General features: G+C 44.8%; 1 protein-coding gene and 1 long non-coding RNA gene across 4 annotated transcripts in view; one reads left to right on the top strand and one right to left on the bottom strand.

Moving 5' to 3' along the window:
• LOC116553440 overlaps positions 1–19,566 on the top strand; it is a 23,337-nt gene continuing 3,771 nt past the window's right edge. The window contains exon 1 of the long non-coding RNA XR_004269752.1: positions 1–182. This is a non-coding gene — a long non-coding RNA (uncharacterized LOC116553440). The remainder of the gene's footprint in view (positions 183–19,566) is intronic.
• RNF135 (ring finger protein 135) overlaps positions 13,852–19,566 on the bottom strand; it is a 15,097-nt gene continuing 9,382 nt past the window's right edge. For 2 of the 3 annotated variants that reach the window (XM_032280929.1, XM_032280928.1), the window contains exons 4-5: positions 16,350–16,439; positions 13,852–14,403 (exon numbers count right to left, since the gene is read on the bottom strand). In XM_032280929.1, coding sequence (XP_032136820.1) covers positions 13,874–14,403; positions 16,350–16,439 — 620 coding nt within the window. In that variant the 3' untranslated portion in view covers positions 13,852–13,873. The remainder of the gene's footprint in view (positions 14,404–16,349; positions 16,440–19,566) is intronic. The other variant, XM_032280930.1, reaches the window with a different exon arrangement.

Raw genomic sequence — 19,566 nt, forward strand, 5'->3', positions numbered from 1 at the left:
CGCATCAGTCCCATGCTTCAGACCCATCTATCTTTGGTCTTTCAAGTTAAACCCAAAGCAACATCCATCATCTGCATTTCTTCACTTTTGTGTCCCATTCCTTCCAGGATGCCTTCTTCCTTTCCCCCCTGCCCCCCAGGCCCACTCTGGTGGAGTGGGAAAGTCCAGTGCTTTGATACCAGGTAAATACCGTATTTTATCTTGCCTTTTAACAGACTTGTTATTGGTTCATTGTTCAAACATCCATGTCATCTGCATTGTCAGTCACAAGGGTGGGTCTCTAGAGGACATGGATCCTGCCTGTTTGCTTGATTTGACTTAAAGATACATCACTCAGCACAATTACTTATTAAAAGGCATTTGATTATAACAGTGTTGAAAGGAAATTTCCAGAGAAGAGCTTCATCTGTTAATTAGATTGCATCCAGTTTTCTTTTTAATTTTCTTGAGCTCCTTTCAGATAAATTGGAAAACAAATACTCTCAATTAAGACATAATTGATATTGAGAAGCCTACCCCCAAATGGCCTGAATTTCTATGGGTGATTAAGAGCATGGGCCCTGGAGCCTACATTTTATCTCCAATAATTTGCTAGCTGTGTAACACTGTTACACAATGTTGGGCGAATGACTGACCTCTCTGAAAAACATAAACCTCACCTGCAAAATGGAGCTATTTCATAGGACTCTTCTGAGGATTAAATAAAATAATGCAGGTAAAGTATTCGTCACATTGCTTAAAATGTAGTACATGCTCTCATATCACCCTTAAATTAGAAATTCATTTACTGATTTGTATCATCTTCCCAAGGGCAAATTGATTAGCCTGCCCACCAAACTGTGAACTCTGAAGGCAAAAACGCATTTAAGTTGTAATCACTTTAGAAACATTAAAAATTTTGCTGACTTCTTTTTTTTTTCTTTGAGACAGGGTCTCACTCTATCACCCAGGATGGAGTGCAGTGGTGCAATCTCCATTCACTGCAAGCTCCACCCCACACTCCACCCCCACCCTTTTATTCCCCAACTCCTGGGCTCAAAGGATCCTCCCACCTCAGCCTCCTGAGTAGCTAGGACTACAGGCATGCACCACTATGCCCAGCTAATTTTTTGTTTTTGTTGTTTCATTTTTTGTAGAGACGGGGTTTTTATCATGTTGCCCAGGCTGGTCCTGAACTGGGCTCAAGTGATCAGCCTGCCTCAGCCTCCTAAAGTGCTGGTATGACAGATGTGAGCCACCACACCTGGCCTGCCGACTCTTTTATCTTTTATACACACACACACACACACACACACACACACACACACACACACACACTCTCTCTCTCTCTCTCTCCCTCTCTCTCTCTCTCTCTTAAAAGTTTTTAGCCCGGGCGCGGTGGCTCAAGCCTGTAATCCCAGCACTTTGGGAGGCCGAGGTGGGTGGATCATGAGGTCAAGAGATCGAGACCATCCTGGCCAACATGGTGAAACCCCATCTCTACTAAAAATACAAAAAATTAGCTGGGCATGGTGGTGTGTGCCTGTAATCCCAGCGACTCAGGAGGCTGGGGCAGGAGAATTGCCTGAACCCAGGAGGCGGAGGTTGCAGTGAGCCGAGATCGCGCCATTGCACTCCAGCCTGGGTAACAAGAGCGAAACTCCGTCTCAAAAAAAAAAAAAAAAAAGTTTTTAGGCCACAAGCCATTTCTGCCAAACAAAAAATTCCATGGAATGATACATTTATAATTTATTTTCTTGCTCTTCTTTATTGCAAGAAAAACATTATCATTTCTGTTTACCTCTGCAAAGAAATCACGAGAATATAAGAAAATAATTCAAAAGAAAAAAATATAGATAAATATGTACAGTTGACCCTCCATATCCACGAGTTCCGCATCTGTGGCTTCAACAAAATGGGGATGGAAAATACAATATTCGCCAGGTGTGGTGGCTCACACTTGTAATCTCAGCACTTTGGGAGGCCGAGGTGGGCGGATCACCTGAGGTCAGGAGTTCAAGACCAGGCTGACCAACATGGTGAAACCCTGTCTTTAAAAAAAAAAATATATATATATATATATATATAAATTTTAAAAAAAAGGAAAATACAATATTCTTGGAATGAATGCATGGTTACAGAGGCTTACTTTTCACACCTGGGGTTTCAGCAGGGCTAACTGCAGGACCTGAGCATCCTCAGATTTTGGTATTCAAGGGGATCCCGGAACAAATCCCCTTCAATATCAAGGGATGACCATGTATATATCCAGTCATGCACCACACAACATTTTGGTCAATGATGGACCACATATATGACGGTGGTCCCATAAGATGATAAGCTGTATTTTTACTGTACTTTTTATGTGTTCAGATATGTTTGAATACACAAATGCTCACCATTGCGTTACAGTTGCCTACAGTATTCAGTGTAGTAACATGCTGTACAGGTTTGTGCCTAACAGCAATGGGGGACGGTATTAAGGCATTGCGCCCTTAACCTGTGGGCTCGCCAGGTGTTAGAACTGAATTGAATTATAAGACATCCAGCTGGTGTCTGTTACAGAATTGCTTGCATGATATGTGAGGAAAAAAAACTCACATATATCTGGTATCAAAAGTGTTATGCTGAATGACTGTGTAGGAGAATAGGAAAAAGACACTTTGGGCTGGGTGTGGTGGCTCATGCCTGTAATCCTAGCACTTTGGGAGGCCAAGGCAGGCGGATCACTTGAGGCCAGGAGTTTGACCAGCCCGGGCAACAAGTCGAAACCCCATCTCTACAAAAAATACAATAATTAGGCCGGCGTAGTGGCTCACACCTGTAATCCCAGCACTTTGGGAGGCCGAGGAGGGCAGATCACTTGAGGTCAGGAGTTTGAGACCAGCTTGACCAACATGGAGAAACCCTGTCTCTACTAAAAATACCAAATTAGCTAGGTGTGGTGGTGCATGCCTGTAATCCCAGCTACTCAGGAGGCTGAGGCAAGAGAATTGCTTGAAACTGGGAGGCAAAGGTTGTGGTGAGCTGAGATCATGCCATTGCACTGTAGTTTGGAAAACAAGAATGAAACTGTCTCAAAAAAAAAAATAATAATAATAATACAATAATTAGCCAGGCATGGTGGCACATACCTATAGTCCCAGGTACTCAGAGGGCTGAGGCAGGAGGATCATTTGAGCCCAAGATACAGAGGTTGCAGTGAGCCAAGATTGTGCCATTGCACTCTAGCCTGAGTGACAGAGTAAGACTCTCTCTCAAAAAAAAAAAAAAAAAAAAAAAAAAAAGACACTTTGGTTTTTTTCCTTAATATCTCAGATGCATATATTCTGTTTATAGCAACAGATATATATATATATATGTGTGTGTGTGTGTGTGTGTGTGTGTGTGTATGTATTCTGCTTAAGCAATACTACACAGTTTAAAAAATGTTAAAAAAAAAAAAATGGAAAAAGCTGGGCGAAGTGGCTCATGCCTGTAATTCTAGCACTTCGGGAGGCTGAGGTGGGTGAATCACCTGAGGTTGGGTGTTTGAAACCAGTTTGACCAACATGGAGAAACCCTGTCTCTACTAAAAATACAAAATTACCCAGCCTTGGTGGCACATGCCTGTAATCCCAGCTACTCGGGAGGCTGAGGCTAGGCTCACTTGCACCCAGGAGGTGGAGGTTTCAGTGAGCCGATATCATGCCACCACATTCCAACCTGGGCAAAAAGAGCAAAAAACTCCATCTCAAAAAAAAAAAAGGAAAAATGTACAATTGTAGGGGAATAGCTAAATTAGATATGACAAAACATGATTGGAATTTTTGCAGTCATTTAAATTAGTGACTATTAGAAAGATGGAAAAGTATTTACAAAATAAGTGAGAATATGGAAATATAAAAGTATATGCAATTATGACAATTAAAAACTGTGATATATTTATTTATGCAGCTTTAACCTTTTAGGCTATTTAAATTTTGAACTTTTACAAGCATGCCCGTGTGTTACTCAGATAACAAAAACTTATTAGAGTACAAATAAAAGAAAAAGTATGTTAAAGATCATAAATTAATTTTAGTACAACCATCTTTTGTAAAATTTCAAAGTTTATTGATTTATTTTTATTTATTATTATTATTTTTGATGGAGTCTTGCTCTGTTGCCCACGCTGGAGTGCAGTGGTGCCATCTCAGCTCACTGCAGCCTCTGCCTCCTGGGTTCAAGCCATTCTCCTGCCTCACCCTCCCAGTTAGTGAGATTATAGGTGCGCACCTTACGCCTAATTTTTGTATTTTTAGTAGAGACGGGGTTTTGACATGTTGGCCAGGCTGGTCTTGAACTCCTGACCTCAGGTGATCCAACTGCCTTGGCCTCAGAAAGTGCTGGGATTACAGGCATGATCCACCACGCCCGGCATTTTTTTTGAGACGGAGTCTCAAGTCTTGCTCTGTTGCCCAAATTGGAATACAGAGGCACAGTCTCAGCCCACCGCAGCCTCTGTCTCCCAGGTTCAAGTGATTCTCTTGTCTCAGCCTCCCTAGTAGCTGGGATAACAGGTGCATGTTACCATACCCCACTAATTTTTGTATTTTTAGGCTGGTCTCAAACTTCTGACCTCAGGTAATCCACCTGTCTCAGCCACCCAAAATGCTGGATTACAGGTGTGAGGCACCACACGCAGCCCAAAGTTAATTTAATAATTATGTATTTTTAAATTTTTTTTTGAGATGGAGTCTCGCTTTGTCACCCAGGCTGCAGTGCAGTGACACGATCTCGGCTCACTGCAACCTCTGCTGCCTGGGTTCAAGCGATTCTCCTCAAGTGATCCTCCTTCCCAAGTAGCTGGGACTACAGGCACATGCCATCATGCCTGGCTAATGTTTTGTACTTTTAGTAGAGGTGGGGTTTTACTGTGTTAACCAGGACGGTCTCGAACTCCTGACCTCATGATCCGCCTGCCTCAGCCTCCCAAGTAGCTGGGACTACAGGCGCATACCATCACTCCTGGCTAATGTTTTATAGCTTTAGTAGAGATGGGGTTTTACTGTGTTAACCAGGACGATCTCGAGCTCCTGACCTCGTGATCCTCCTGCCTCAGCCTCCCAAAGTGCTGGGATTACAGGTGTGAGCCACTGCACCTGGCCTAATAATTATGTATTTTAAAATACATAGAAATATTTTGAAGAATAACAATGCTTTAAGTGAGATGCTAATGTAGGATAGCATGTTTATTAAGTCATTCAACAAATATTTACTAATTTCCACTATGCTTGAGGCTCTGTGCCAGGTGCTAAGGACATAGTAATGAACAACATAGATTTTTATCAAGGCAGGCAAGTTGTGAACAAGGAATTTCATGTTTAGGCATCCATATTTCTTTTCACTAAAATCTTCCAAATCATTCCTTCTTTGTCCTAACCACCCCTTCCAAAAACATTCCCTAAGAGGTACAGTAGGCATTTCCCTGAGTTTATGAACTGCTATCGCAAATTAATCGAACCCAAGGAAGGGGATATGGGAATGCCAATTTATAGCTGGTCAATCACAAGCACAGATCACAACCTGGAGCTTGTGACTGGCATCTGACTTAGGGACAATTTTGTGGGACTGAGTCCTCAACCTATGAGATCTGACAGTATGTTCTGGTAGATAGTGTCAGAATTGAACTCAATTATAGGACACCCAGCTGGTATCTGCTGCAGAATTACTTGCTTGGTGTGTGGGGAAATAATCCCCACACATCTGGGGTCACAGAAGCGTTCTGTTTCCTATTCCTACAGAATAGGAAACACAGCACTTGGCCAGATGTAGTGGCTCACGCCTATAATTCTAGCGCTTTGGGAGGCTGAGGTGTGTGGATCACCTGAGGTCAGGAGGTCGAGACCAGCCTGACCAATACGGCAAAACCTCGTTTCTACCAAAAATACAAAAAATTAGCCAGGTATGGTGGTGAATGCCTGTAATCCCAGCCACTCAGGAGGCTGAGGCAGTAGAAGAATCATTTGAACCCAGGAGGTGGAGGTTGCAGTAAGCTGAGATCGAGCCACTTCACTTCAGCCTGGGCAACACAGCAAGACTCTGTCTCCAAAAAAAGAACAAAATAATCCAGGAGAGACTGGGCGTGGTTGCACATACCTGTAATCCCAGCAGTTTGGGAGGCTGAGGTGGGTAGACGGCCTGAGTACAGGAGTTTGAGACTAGCCTGGGCAACATGATGAAACCCCATCTCTGTTAATAAATAAATAATAAATACATAGATAAATAAATCATCTGTGAGAGAAGTGATAAGAGTCTGAACCCAGAGTGTGGATGGAGAGGGAAGAGCAGGGGCCAGAGCTGAGACGGTTTGAGGAGGCAGAATCAAGTGTCAAACCCTGGTGCCTAACTGATATGAAAGGCAGTCAGAGGAAAGAACCTACAGTTACTCCCAAACATTATATCCTGGAGGTTGCCCTCACTAAAGCCATGACGTTCTCTCCCACAGGGCATATTTATTTTGAAAAATAAAGGTGAAACAATTTCACTGGGGAAGGAGAGAAGACACAGTCCTTCACCGAGGTCGTGCAGACATAAAAGAATGAGACCTCTGGTGAAAGTGACATCTCTGGAGAGAAGAAGGAACTCTGTCACTCCAGACCAATCTCTTAGAATCATGTTTCGCAAAGTGGTAGAACAAGAGATCATTGTAGATGGAGCAAGGACATTGAGAAACAGTGGCTCTCATGTCTAGAAAGCCTTTCTGTTTTTTCTTATCTTTGGATTCTAAGTCAAGATGAAAATAAGGGCTTCTGAGCAAGCCTCGAGTTCAGAGCCTTAGACAGAGGACAATACTAAGGTAGTCATATTGTTGTGTTTTCCTGGAAACATGTTTAGAGTTGACCCTGTACCTAAAACACATGACTCTGGTTTCCATCTATGAACGTTTAAATGTTTCTTTTTTTTTTTTTTTAGACGGAGTCTCCCACTGTTGCCCAGGCTGTAGTGCAGTGGCACGATCTTGGCTCACTGCAATCTCCACCTCCTGGGTTCAAGTAATTCTTCTGCCTCAGCCTCCCGAGTAGCTGGGACTACAGGTGTGTGCCACCACGCCCAGTTAATCTTTTTGTATTTTTAGTAGAGATGGGGTTTCACCATGTTGGCCTGGATGGTCTTGATCCCCTGACCTCGTGATCCACCCACCTCGGCCTCCCAAAGTGCTGGGATTATAGGCGTGAGCCACTGCGCCCAGCTGTTTAAATGTTTCTTTTTAAAATTGGCTGGACAGGGTAGCTTACACCTGTAATTCCAGCACTTTGGGAGGGCCAGGCAGATGGATCACCTGAGGTCAGAAATTTGAGACCAGCCTGGCCAACATGGCCAACCCTGTCTCTACTAATAATGCAAAAAGCTGGGCATACTTGTGGGCACCTGTGATCCCAGCTACTTGGGAGGCAGGAGAATCACTTGAACCTGGGAGGCAGAGGTTGCAGTGAGCTGAGATCACATCACTGCATTCCAACATGGGCCACAGAGAAACTCTGTCTCAAATAAATACAATACAATACAAAATATATGTGAGGAGGGGAAAGTGAGTTGACTTAGGGAAAAATACTAAGTAAATTATGGTACAAGAGACATGCAAAAGTGACTAGAATCATCCAGGTGGCGCATGAACAGCTGAAGCCTGGGAAAGGCTGTCCTAAAAAAGTTCTGTGGCTAATTAGGAAGGCAAATCCCAAGTCAAAATAAATCTTCAATTTGATGTAAATACTACAATTAAAGAGGAAGTCTGCAGTCTTTGGCAGGACAATCATGCAGTGGTTGGGGTTTTGAGGAATCATGAATGAGGAAGAATTTGGAGTTTGGGGCTAAGGGCTCAGGCAGAGTTAGGGGTGATGGAGCTAAGCATACACAAAGGAAGATCCTATGTGTCGATCCTTTCCTGTCGAAAGTCCCCATTTCCCTGGGGAAGGCACTTCTCCCTTAACCAGGGCAAGGGGGACTGAGACATCTCCACAAATTATTCAGGCATTGTTTGATTTTGTGTTTTGTTTCTGAAATCAGCTGGAAAACCAAGTCTTCAAATTAAATTTTCCCAGAAAAAAAAAAGTAGGCCACACGTGGTGGCTCACACCTATAAAAATCCAGCACTTTGGGAGAGCGAAGTGGGAGGATTGCTTGTGTCCAGGAGTTTGAGACCAGCCTGGGCAACATAGAGAGAACCCATCTCTACAAAAAATAAAAAATTAGCCAGGCGTGGCAGCGCATGCCTGTAGTCCCAGCTACTCGGGAGGCTGAGGTAGGAGGATGACTTGAGCCTGGGAGGTCAAGGCTGTAGTGATTCATAATGACGCCATTACACTCCAGACTAGGTGACAGAACAAGACCCTGCCTCAAAAATAAAATAGGCTGGGCATGGTGGCTCACACTTGTTATCCCAGCACTTTGGGAGGCCGAGGGGGGCAGATCACCTGAGGTCAGGAGTTTGAGACCAGCCTGGCCAACATGGCGAAAAATACAAAAATTAGCTAGGTGTGGTGGCAGGTGCCTGTAATCCCAGCTACTCAGGAGGCTGAGGCAGGGAGAATTGCTTGACCATGGGAGGCAGAGGTTGTAGTAAGGCAAGATCATGCCACTTCACTCCGGCCTGGGTGACAGAGTAAGACTCTGTCTCAAAAAAAAAAAAAAAAAAAAAAAAAAGGGACTCCTGAGAGCTCCCTCACTAGACACCAAATCTTCTGCCAGTACTTTGATTTTGGACTTTCTAGCCTCCAGAACTGTGAGAAATAAATTTCTTTTTTCTCTTCTCTTTTTTCCTCTCTCTCTTTCTTGCTCCCTCCCTCCCTCCCTCTCTCTCTCTCTCTCTTTCTTTCTTTTAGATGGTCTTGCTCTGTCACCCAGGCTGGAGTGCAGTGGCATGATCACAGCTCACTATGGCCTTGACCTCCTGGGCCCATGCAGTCCTCCAGCCTCAGCCTCCAGAGTAGCTGGGACTATAGGCACATGCCATCATCATCAGCTAACATATAATGCTTTTGTGGAGATGGAGGTCTCATTATGTTGTCCAGGCTGGTCTCGAACTCCTGGACTCAAGTGATCCTCCTGTTTTGACCTCCCAAAGTGCTGGGATTGCAGGTGTGAGCCACTGTGCCCAGCTGAGAAATGAATTTCTGATTTTTTGTAAGCCACCCAGTCTATGGGGTCTGTTATAGCAGCCCAAATGGACTAAGACAGTCCCCAAGGAAAGTCTTTCTGGCTTGGTCCTTGGGCAGATATTTCCTCACCCCCACAGTGCAGACCCCAGTGAGAGGTCCTTCCTCCTCTGGCATTTCAGCTTTAGTTATTCTCCTTTGGAGATTTTATGTTTGGTTTGAGGGAAGGACACTATGTTCTACAGTGTCCTGGAAGAGATACACTGACACAAAGTGCAAGCCAAAAGCAAGGGAGTCAAAAGTGATAGCCTTCCTGTCTTTCCTATCGTTCTGATTCTAGTGCCCTGGCTCCAGCGTGGGGACATCATGTGACTGGAAGATAAAACCCACACTCGCAGAGGCCTCATTGCGATAAACACCGTCTGAGAGGACAATAACCAAAAACCTCAAGAGGCTAAAATCCCACACTCCAAACTCTGAATCTCGGCACAAAAGGCAAACATCAAAGTTAACTCTGGGTGAGAAGATAAGAGCTCCTTGATGCAGAAAGTGAGGGCCCATAGCTTCTTTTTATTTGTTTATTTATTTATTTATTCATTCAGACGGAGTCCTGCTCTGTTGCCCAGGCTGGAGTGCAGTGGCACAATCTGAGCTCACCGCAACCTCTACCTCCCAGGTTCAAGCAATTCTTCTGCCTCAGCCTCCCAAGTAGCTGGGACTACAGGCACCCACCACTACACCTGGCTAATTTTTGTATTTTTAGTAAAGACATAGTTTCGCCATATTGGCCAGGCTGGTCTCGAACTCCTGACTTTGTGATCCTCCCGCCTTGGCCTCCCAAAGTGCTGGGATTACAGGTGTGAGCCACTGCACTGGGTCTTATTTATTTATTTTTGAGACAGAGTCTCGATGAATCACCCAGGCTGGAGTGCAGCGGCATGATCATGGCTCACTGCAACCTCTGCCTCCCAGGCTCAAGTGATTCTCCTGCCTCAGCCTCCAAATAGCTGGGATTACAGGTGTGTGCTACCACGCCCAGCTAATTTTTGTATTTTTAGTAAAGACAGTGTTTCGCCGTGTTGTCTAGGCTGGTCTCAAACTTCTGACCTCAGGTGACCCGCCCACCTCAGCCGCCAAAAGGCATAAGCCACCATGCCCGGCCATCCATAGCTTCTTAGTGGTCACTTGGCACAAACAGAGAAGCTCTGTCCCTGCTTAGACAACTCAAGGCCACTATACTAAGGACAACCACCAAAATCAGAAAGAAAGGGTATCTTATGACTTTAGGGCTAGCTGTGTCCCATCAAAGGCAGAAGGCCAGGTCCTGACCTTAGCATAGAACCTCATCGGGGAGTAATGAGGGGAGCGACTCCAGGATGAGAAAACCAGCCAGGTACAGGGGCTCATGTCTGTAATTCCAGCACTTTGGGAGGCCAAGGCAGGTGGATCACTTGAGGTCAGGAGTTCGAGACCAGCCTGGACAACATGGTGAAACGCCGTCTCTACTAAAAATACAAAAATTAGCCAAGAGTGGGGGCGCACACCTATAATCCCAGCTTCTTGGGTGGCTGAGGCACAAGAATCGATTGAACCCTGGACACAGAAGTTGCAGTGAGCCGAGATCGTGCCACTGCACTCCAGCCTGAGCAACAGAGGAAGACTTGATCTCAAAAAAAAAAAAAAAAAAAGAGAGAAAACTGGGCCTGGTTCCAGCTCTGCCATGACTGGCTGATCAACCCTGGACAAACCCCCACACCTGTCCTGGCCTCTACTTCCTTATGCAGCAACAGAAAGGTAGTAATACCCATCAAGCAGGGCAGTGGTGAGGCTCAGAAAGTATATTAGTAGACCATGAGGAAGAATTCTGCTTACCCCTGTTTTGAAGGAGCGATTAATCCCGTACAGAAATTAGGTGTGAGTCTCAGGATGCGAGAGGCCAAGATGCGTGATATTAAGATGTAATTCCGTCATTGCTGCTGCAATTACCATCACCCTTGTATTCTTTGATTTCCTCACCTCCTACTTGATTTAATTCTTTCAGCAATCCTGTGAGGAAGGTAAGGAAAGGCAAATAATAATGATGTCCATTTGAGAGGGGGAAAGAAAGGCAAGAAGAGTTTAAATATACTGTCAAAAGCTGCCTGGCTGGTTTGCATGACAGGGCTTTCTCTTCAACCTAGTTCAAGAGCTGAATGTCTCCATCTTCAGAATAGGTGCTAGGCAAGACCAGGGTCCTTCTGCAGATGAATTCTAAGACAAAAAAAGAGAGAGAGAGAGAGACATATATATTAGGAGACTAAGAGACATCAAATGATAATGGATACGAGGGTTCTTTTTGGGGTGATGACAATATCCTAAAATTAGATTATGGTGATTGTTTTACAACTCTGTAAATATACTAAAAAAAAACATATATTTGTACACTTTAAATAAGTGAATTTCATAGTATGTAAATTATATGTTGTCCAGGCATAGCAGTTCATGCTTGTAATCCCAGCACTTTGGGAGGCTGAGGTAGGTAGATTGTCTGAGCTCAGGAGTTTGAGACCAGCCTGGGCAACATGGGGAAACCCCATCTCTACTACAAATGCAAAAATTAGCTGGGCGTTGTCGCTCACACATGTAATCCCAGCTACTCAGGAGGCTGAAGCATGAGGATTGCTTTAACCCAGGAGGTGGAGGTTGCAGTGAGCCAAGGTTCACGCCACTTACTCCAGCCTGGGTGACAGAGTGAGATCCAAAATAAAAATACGTAAGTAAATAAATAAATAAATAAATAATGTTTCCAACAAAGCTGTTACAGGAAACGACACACTAATTTTTTTTTTTTATGGGTAGGATCAAACTACTGTGGCTGTGGATGCATATTTGAGTGATAAAACTCTAAAGAAATGCAAGGAAGTGATTAGTGTGAAAGTCAAGACTCCTTCCAGGCATAGGGAGGGTTCTGTGATTAGAATAGGGCACAGGAAAGAGCTTCTAGGGTGGGTAGCAGGTTCTATTTCTTGACCTAAATGATAGTTACAAGGGTATTTATTTACCTTATAATAACTCATTAAGCTCCACGTTTCATGTAGTTTTCTATATCTGTTTTCTTAAGTTAATAAAATGGTTTTCAAAAACAGGGGAAATCAAGTGTGAAATAATTCACTGTGTCACACATACCATAGGGTGGCCCCCATGAGCCCTATCTCCTGGCATTCATGTCCTTGTGTAATCCCCACCCCTTGAGTGTAGGTGATACCATGACTTGCTTCTTATCAATAGAAGGCAAAGGCAATGGGATGTACATGATTATGTGTTCATGTGGTTATGCTATGTAAGATCTACGCAAGATTTTGTGCCCATCTCGCTAGAAGACCTTCTCCCTTGTTGGATTTGAGGAAGCAAGCAGCCGTGTTGCAAAGGCCCATGGGGTAAGGAACTGAGGGTGGTATCCAGCCAACAACTAGAAAGAAACTGAGGCCCTCAGTCCAGCAACCCACAAGGAACTGAAGGCTGCCAACAACCATGTGAGTTTGGAGGCAGATCCTTCCCCAGTCGAGCCTCTGCTGACCCTGTGTCCCCAGTTGACATGTTGATGGCGGCTTGTCAAACTCCAAGGTAGGAGCCTCAGCTAAGCTGTGCCCTGACTCCTGACTCTCAGAAACTGTGAAATAATAAATATGTGTTATTTTAAACCATTAAATTTGTGGCAATATTCTTACACAACAATTGATAAGTAGCAAATTATGTTTGGAGATCCCTGAGACTGCCCTTATGTTTAGTGATTCACTAGAAGGACTCAAAGAACTCAGCAAAGCTGTTGTACTCATGGTTACAGTTTATTATAGTGAAAGGCTACAGAATAAAATCAGCAATGAAGAAAGGCACACAAGGCAAGGTCGAAGAGAACGTCCAATTATCCTTTCCTGGCAGAGTCTTGAGAATAATGTTTAATTCTCCCAGCAATGATGTGTGGCCACCATGATGTGGGCATGGAGTATTACCAACAAGGGAAGCTCACCCATGCCGTGGTGTCCAGGGCTTTTTTGGGGGATTGGTCACAGAGGCATGCTTCACTGCCCACATGGCTTAGTCTCCTCAGCTTGACCCTGCTGAGGTCAAGCTGATAGTGCATGGCCCATGGCCCACAGGTAAACACAAACACTCTTATCAGGCAGGATATTCTAATGGCTTAGAGATTATATCCCAGGAGCCAGGCATGGGCGTGTCCTTTATTTGGAATGTGCAGAGTATAACAGCTGAGTTAATCCTATATCACACAAAAGGATTAACTTCAAAAGTGGTATTCTTGGCCAGATGTGGTGGCTCACACCTGTAATCCTGGCACTTTGGGAGGCTGAGGTGGGAGGACTGCTTGAGGCCAGAAATTTGACACCAGCCTGGGCAACCTAGTGAGACCCAATCTCTAGTTAAAAAGCAGTATTTTTTTTTTTTTTTGAGACAGAGTCTTGCTCTTGTCACCCAGACTGCAGTGCAATGGCATGATCCCAGCTCACTGCAACCTCCGCCTCCCGGGTTCAAGTGATTCTCTTGCCTCAGCCTCCTGAGTAGCAGAGATTGCAGGTGTCTGCCATCACACCCAGCTAATTTTTGTATTTTTAGTAGAGATGGGGTTTCACCATGTGGGCCAGCTTGGTCTCGAACTCCTGACCTTGCTAAAGTGCTGGGATTAAAGGGGTGAGCCACTGCGCCCAGCAAAAGTGGTATTCTTAAGTTACTGCCCTGGGAAGGAGAGACCAGGAAACCACTGTTTTGTAATCCCTGAGGAAACCTTAGACCTTTACTTGCTTTATTATCAGGTGATTTCCAGGATGTAAGCCATACAGCCAGAAGGCAGGGTGCAGAGGAGAGGAGGCAGAGATGGTACACTCATACAGAAGCTTCTCCTGATTGTCCACTGAATAGAAGGCAAGCTTCCCCTCCTCAAGGTTCAACCAGATGCCCACCACCCCAGGTCTGTCTGAGCCAAGGACAGTTTCCTTGACCATGTGCCATGCAGAGAGCTGGTTAGTCCCTTTCCATTCCACACAACAAGAGTCTGTAGTCCTTCCCAGGACCTGGTCACGGCTCATCTCCCAGGAAGCCACCCCAACTGCCCAGTGGCTACAATTCCTAGTGTCCACTTCCCAGTAATGCTTTCCAGAAGAGAGGGCCTGGGAACATAAGACCTGGCTGGTAGAAAACCTCTCACAACTCAAGCGATAGGGTTGTAGGCGGGGAGACACAGTCACTGTATGGAAATCCCTGGACACTTCCAGGCTGCAGGAAAGGCTCTTCAAGTTAAAGGTTGGATTAATGGCCCCTTCGGAAAAAAAAAAACAAAAAACAATAAGAACATGGACAGTTATCTTTTGATCATGCATGCTAAGAGGTCTTGAAATAGCAAAAAGCAGCTTTGTATCTTTTGGTGTGATAATGTTTTACTCACACTGGCATTAAAATTGGCACATCATCCAACAGGAAGAAATGACAAATGTTTCAGATGACAGATATGCTAACTACCTTGATCTGATCACTATGCATCATATGTATTGAAACATCACTATCTATCCCATAAATATGTGCAATTATATTTATTTATTTATTTTTAAAATTTATTTTGAAAAGAAGCAGGATTTTGCCATGATTCCCAGGCTGATGTGGAACTCCTGAGCTCCAGCAATCCTGCCATTTCAGCCTCCCAATGTGCTGCAATTACAGGCATGAGTCACTGCACCCACACTATAAAGTTATTACATGTCAATTTTAAAAATCAGGCCAGCTCCTTCAGTTGGGTACACTGGTTTACACCTATAATCCCAGCACTTTGGGACACCGAGGCGGGTGGATCACTTGAGGCCAGGAGTTCAACTACCAGCCTGGCCATCACGGCAAAATCCTGTCTCTACTAAACATACAAAAATTAGCTGAGCATGCTGGCTCATGCCTGTAATCCCAGCTAGTCGGGAGGCTGAGGCATGAGAATTGCTTGAGCCTGGGAGGTAGAGGTTGCAGTGAGCCAAGGTTGTGCCACTGCACTCCAGCCTGGGCAACAGAGCAAGATTTGTCTCTAAGAAGAAAAAATCAGGCCAGGCACAGTGGCTCATGCCTGTAATCCCAGCACTTTGAGAGACTGAGGTAGGAGGATCATTTGAGGCCAGGAGTTCCAGACCAGCCTGGGCAACATAGAGAGACCCTGTCTCTACAAAAATAAACAAGCAAACAAACAAAAATTGGTATATCAACTTGCAATTTTCTATACATATCTTTGATATTGTTATATCAATACCCCTTTCCCATATTAACTTTTACTTACCCACTAGTCATTTTTCAGAAGCCCTCTCTGCATCCCATCCAGCAAAAGAGTCATCTCTTGCTTTTCTCAACACCCGTGGTGCTTTATGTGTTCTCTCAAGATACTTACCATCTTCTAGCTATCTTATGGTGATTTATGACCACAGCTGTTTATATCTCCCCAGTTAAACTGAAACTTCCTGACTAAGGACCATATCTTATTCACTTTGTGTATTTCATATGGTTTCCTATTGAGTGAGTAAATTGCTAACACTTATACAGCGTGACTACTCCAGGCGTTTTCCTCATACTCACTCACTTAACCCTCATGGCAATCCCGCAAGAGAAGTACTATATTATCTCCATTTTATAGATGAGTGACCCAGGCTCTAGGAGCTTAAGTGTCTTGTTCAAGATCACACTACTAGTTAGTGGAGCTGCTGGGAGTCAAACCCAAGCAGTCTGGCCCCAGGATCCATGCTCTTTTTTTTTTTTTTTTTCGAGACGGAGTTTCGCTCTTGTTACCCAGGCTGGAGTGCAATGGCGCGATCTCGGCTCACCGCAACCTCCGCCTCCTGGGTTCAGGCAATTCTCCTGCCTCAGCCTCCTGAGTAGCTGGGATTACAGGCACGCGCCACCATGCCCAGCTAGATCCATGCTCTTAAGGACTACCCCAGACTGTGACGGCAGAAAGATCTCAGCAGGTTTGGGAACAGGCAGTTGGCTGTAGTTGGTGGCCACAGCAGAGATGCTCAAAGGTTGCCTGGGCTCTGAGTGCTCTTGGGTATAGAGTCTCAACCTGCTTTGCCTTTGCAATCGGCTCCCCCCAATGGAAGGACATGGTATAGTGAATAATCCATGTGCAGTAAGCCAAGGAGTGGACCCAGCAGTAGGGAGATAGATGGACATAGCATGTCCTCGAAGCTCTGCTCCTCAGCAAGCCACACCCAAATTTAAAGTGAACCACATACTTACACTGAGCAAACTGAGAAGCTCTCCTGAGTGCAGGGCGGCTCTGGTCAGACAATGGGCATGAGGAGGAAGACAGGGCTTCCAAGAGTTCCCCTAAGTAACAAAAAAATCAGGAGGGGAAAGTCCCATCAGAAAAAGGCAAACTGAAGGTATCCAAACATCATGATCAAGGCACATGGCTTGTCTTCTCATCATCTGCACATTTTTCAGTGTCAGGACTGGATCAGGCAGAGGCAGTGCATGCAGCGCAGGTACGTGCACCTCCGTGTTCTTACTATGGACTTGACACTGTTTCCTCACTAAGCTCTAAGCTCCTTGATGGCAGAGATCTTGTTCATCTATATTGTTTTAAGCACCAATCCCCATGCCAGCCCCATACATAGAAGGTGTTTCATGCACACTTATCAAATAAAATTAACTAATACAATTTCAGAGGATTGTAGCACCCTGACACCTAGAATATCCAAGACCCCCAAGTCAATGCTTTAAACTGTTGTTATATAAACTGGGTAACTTGAGTTGGTGTGAGACTCATCACCATTGCTGACACCTTTCCCTCTCAAAGTGCTAAACTTTAATTATTAACTTTAAGCAGTTGTGTGTGCTAGAGTACAATGACCACGTCAGGCAGATGGTAACTAATGGAAGTCCTTGAGTGCAGACTTTGAAGGTGAAATCTTCTCCTAGTTGTATCTTTAAGTGACTGCAGCTGAAGTGAATCTAAGACTCAGCCTGAGAAGATATGAAAGACCTTGTCTAGGGTGTGCCTGTGACAACTTAGGCCATGAGAGCAAGAAAGCTGCCTGTCAAGAGGACATTCTCAAAATTCAGGTGGGAACTGAAGCAATCCATGTGTCCACAGACAGAGAAATGGATAAACAAATGTGATATATACATAAAATGGAATTATTTAGCCTCAAAAAGTAATGAATTTGGGCTGGGTGCAATGGTTCACACCTGTAATCCCAGCACTTTGGGAGGCCAAGGCAGGTGGATCACAAGCTCAAGAGTTCGAGACCAACCTGGCCAATATGGTGAAACCTCATCTCTACTAAAAATACAAAAAGCAGGCCGGGCGTGGTGGTTCATGCCTGTAATCTCAGCACTTTGGGAGGCCGAGGCAGGCAGATCATGAGGTCAAGAGATGGAGACCATCCTGGCCAACATGGTGAAACCCTGTCTCTACTAAAAATACAAAAATTAGCCGGGCGTGGTGGAGCGTGCCTGTAGTCCCAGCTACTCGGGAGACTGAGGCAGGAGAATCGCTTGAACCCAGGAGGCAGAGGTTGCGGTGAGCCAGGATCGTGCCACTGCTCTCCAGCCTAGGCAACAGAGCGAGGCTTCATCTCAAAGAAACAAACCAAAAAACACCCAAAAGAAACCAAATTCTGATATATGCTACAATATAGGTGAACTTGGAGTACATTATACTAAGTGAAATAAACCTCTCACACAAAAACTGTATGATTCTACTCAGATGAGATATACAGAATAGTCAAATTCACAGAAACAGAAAGTGGAATAGTGGCTGCCAGGTAAGAGGGGGCTGAGAGAATATGGAATTGTTGCTTAATGGGTATAGAGTTTCAATTCTGCAACATGAAGCAAGGCATGGTGGCCCATGCTTATAGTCCCAGCTAGTTAGGAGGCTGAGGTAGGTGGATCACTTAAGGCCAGGTGCTCCAGACCAGCCTGGGCAACATATTGAGACCTTGTCTTTACAAAACAATTTTTTTTTCTGTCACCCAGGCTGGAGTGCAATGGCACGATCTCAGCTCACTATGACCTCTGCTTCCCAGGTTCAAGTGATTCTTCTGATTCTCCCACCTCAGTCTCCCAAGTAGCTGGGACTACAGGCACTTGCCACCACAACTGGCTACTTTTTGTATTTTTAGTAGAGACGGGTTTTCACCATGTTGGTCAGGCTGATCTCCAACTTCTGACCTTGTGATCTGCCTGCCTTGGCCTCCCAAACTGCTGGGATTACAGGCGTAAGCCACCACACCCAGCCTTACAAAACAATTCTTTAAATAGCTGAGCATGGTGGTGTGGGCCTACAGTCCTACTGCGGCGGCTGACGCAGGAGGACTGAGGTTATAGTGAGCCGTGGTTGTGCCACTATACTCTAGTCTGGGCAACAAAGTAAGACGTGTTCCTAAAAAATTAAAGTTACAGGCTAGGCGTGGTGGCTCACACCTGTAATCCCAGCACTTTGAGAGGCTAAGACGGGCAGATCACCTAAGGCCAGGAGTTCGAGACCAGCCTGGCCAACATGGGGAAACTCCATCTCTACTAAAAATACAAAAATTAGCCAAATGTGATGGTGGGAGCCTGTAATCCCAGCCACTTGGGAGGCTGAGGCAAGAGAGTCACTTGAACCCAAGAGCCAGAGGTTGTGGTGAGCTAAGATCATGTCACTGCACTCCAGCCTGGGCAACAGAGTGAGACTCCATCTCAAAAAATAATAATAATAAATAAAACAAAATGCATTAGGATACATGCTGAGATAGACTTGAAATGGGTCAAAGGTTTCAATGTAAAACATGAAACCAAAGATTTAAATGTAAACTGTAAAAATACAAACACACACATATACCTCAGAAAATTCCTTTCTAAACTTCAGGTGGTTGAGTTTCCTAACTAAAACTTAAAATCTACAATGCTTAAGAGAAAAACTGGATGAAATTTATTATGTGAAAATAGAAGCATGACCTATTCTCCACAAAAAAATAAACAAAAAATTAACAAAGTGTGGTGGCGCCACCTGTAGTCCCACCTACTCAAGAGGCTGAGGTGACCTAATTGAGCCCAGGAGTTCTAGGCCAGCCTAGGCAACATAGTGAAACGCGGTATCTAACAATAATACAAAAATTAGCCAGGTATGGTGGCACGTGCCTGCAGTCCCAGCTACTCAGCAGGCTAAGGAGGGAGGATCACTTGAGCCTGGGAGGTCAAGGCTGGGATGAGCCATGATGGCATCATGGCACTCCAGCCTGGGTGACAAAGGAAGACTGTCTCAAAAAATAAAAATAAAAAGGAAACATTTAGAGCCTAGGAATTGTCATGGCACTCTAGTCAACCAGTCTAGGCAATAGAACAAGACCCTGAGGAGCGCCGGGCCAGGCTGCGGAAATGTGAGGCTCAGCTCCAGCGGACGAAGGACCACGAGCAGGAGCTTAGCGATGACTTTGATGTGTAGCGCTACCGACAGTTCTGGGCC

Source organism: Sapajus apella, unplaced genomic scaffold (assembly GCF_009761245.1).
Source record: "Sapajus apella isolate SASKATOON/1434 unplaced genomic scaffold, GSC_monkey_1.0 scaffold12, whole genome shotgun sequence".
Lineage (NCBI taxonomy): Eukaryota > Metazoa > Chordata > Mammalia > Primates > Cebidae > Sapajus > Sapajus apella.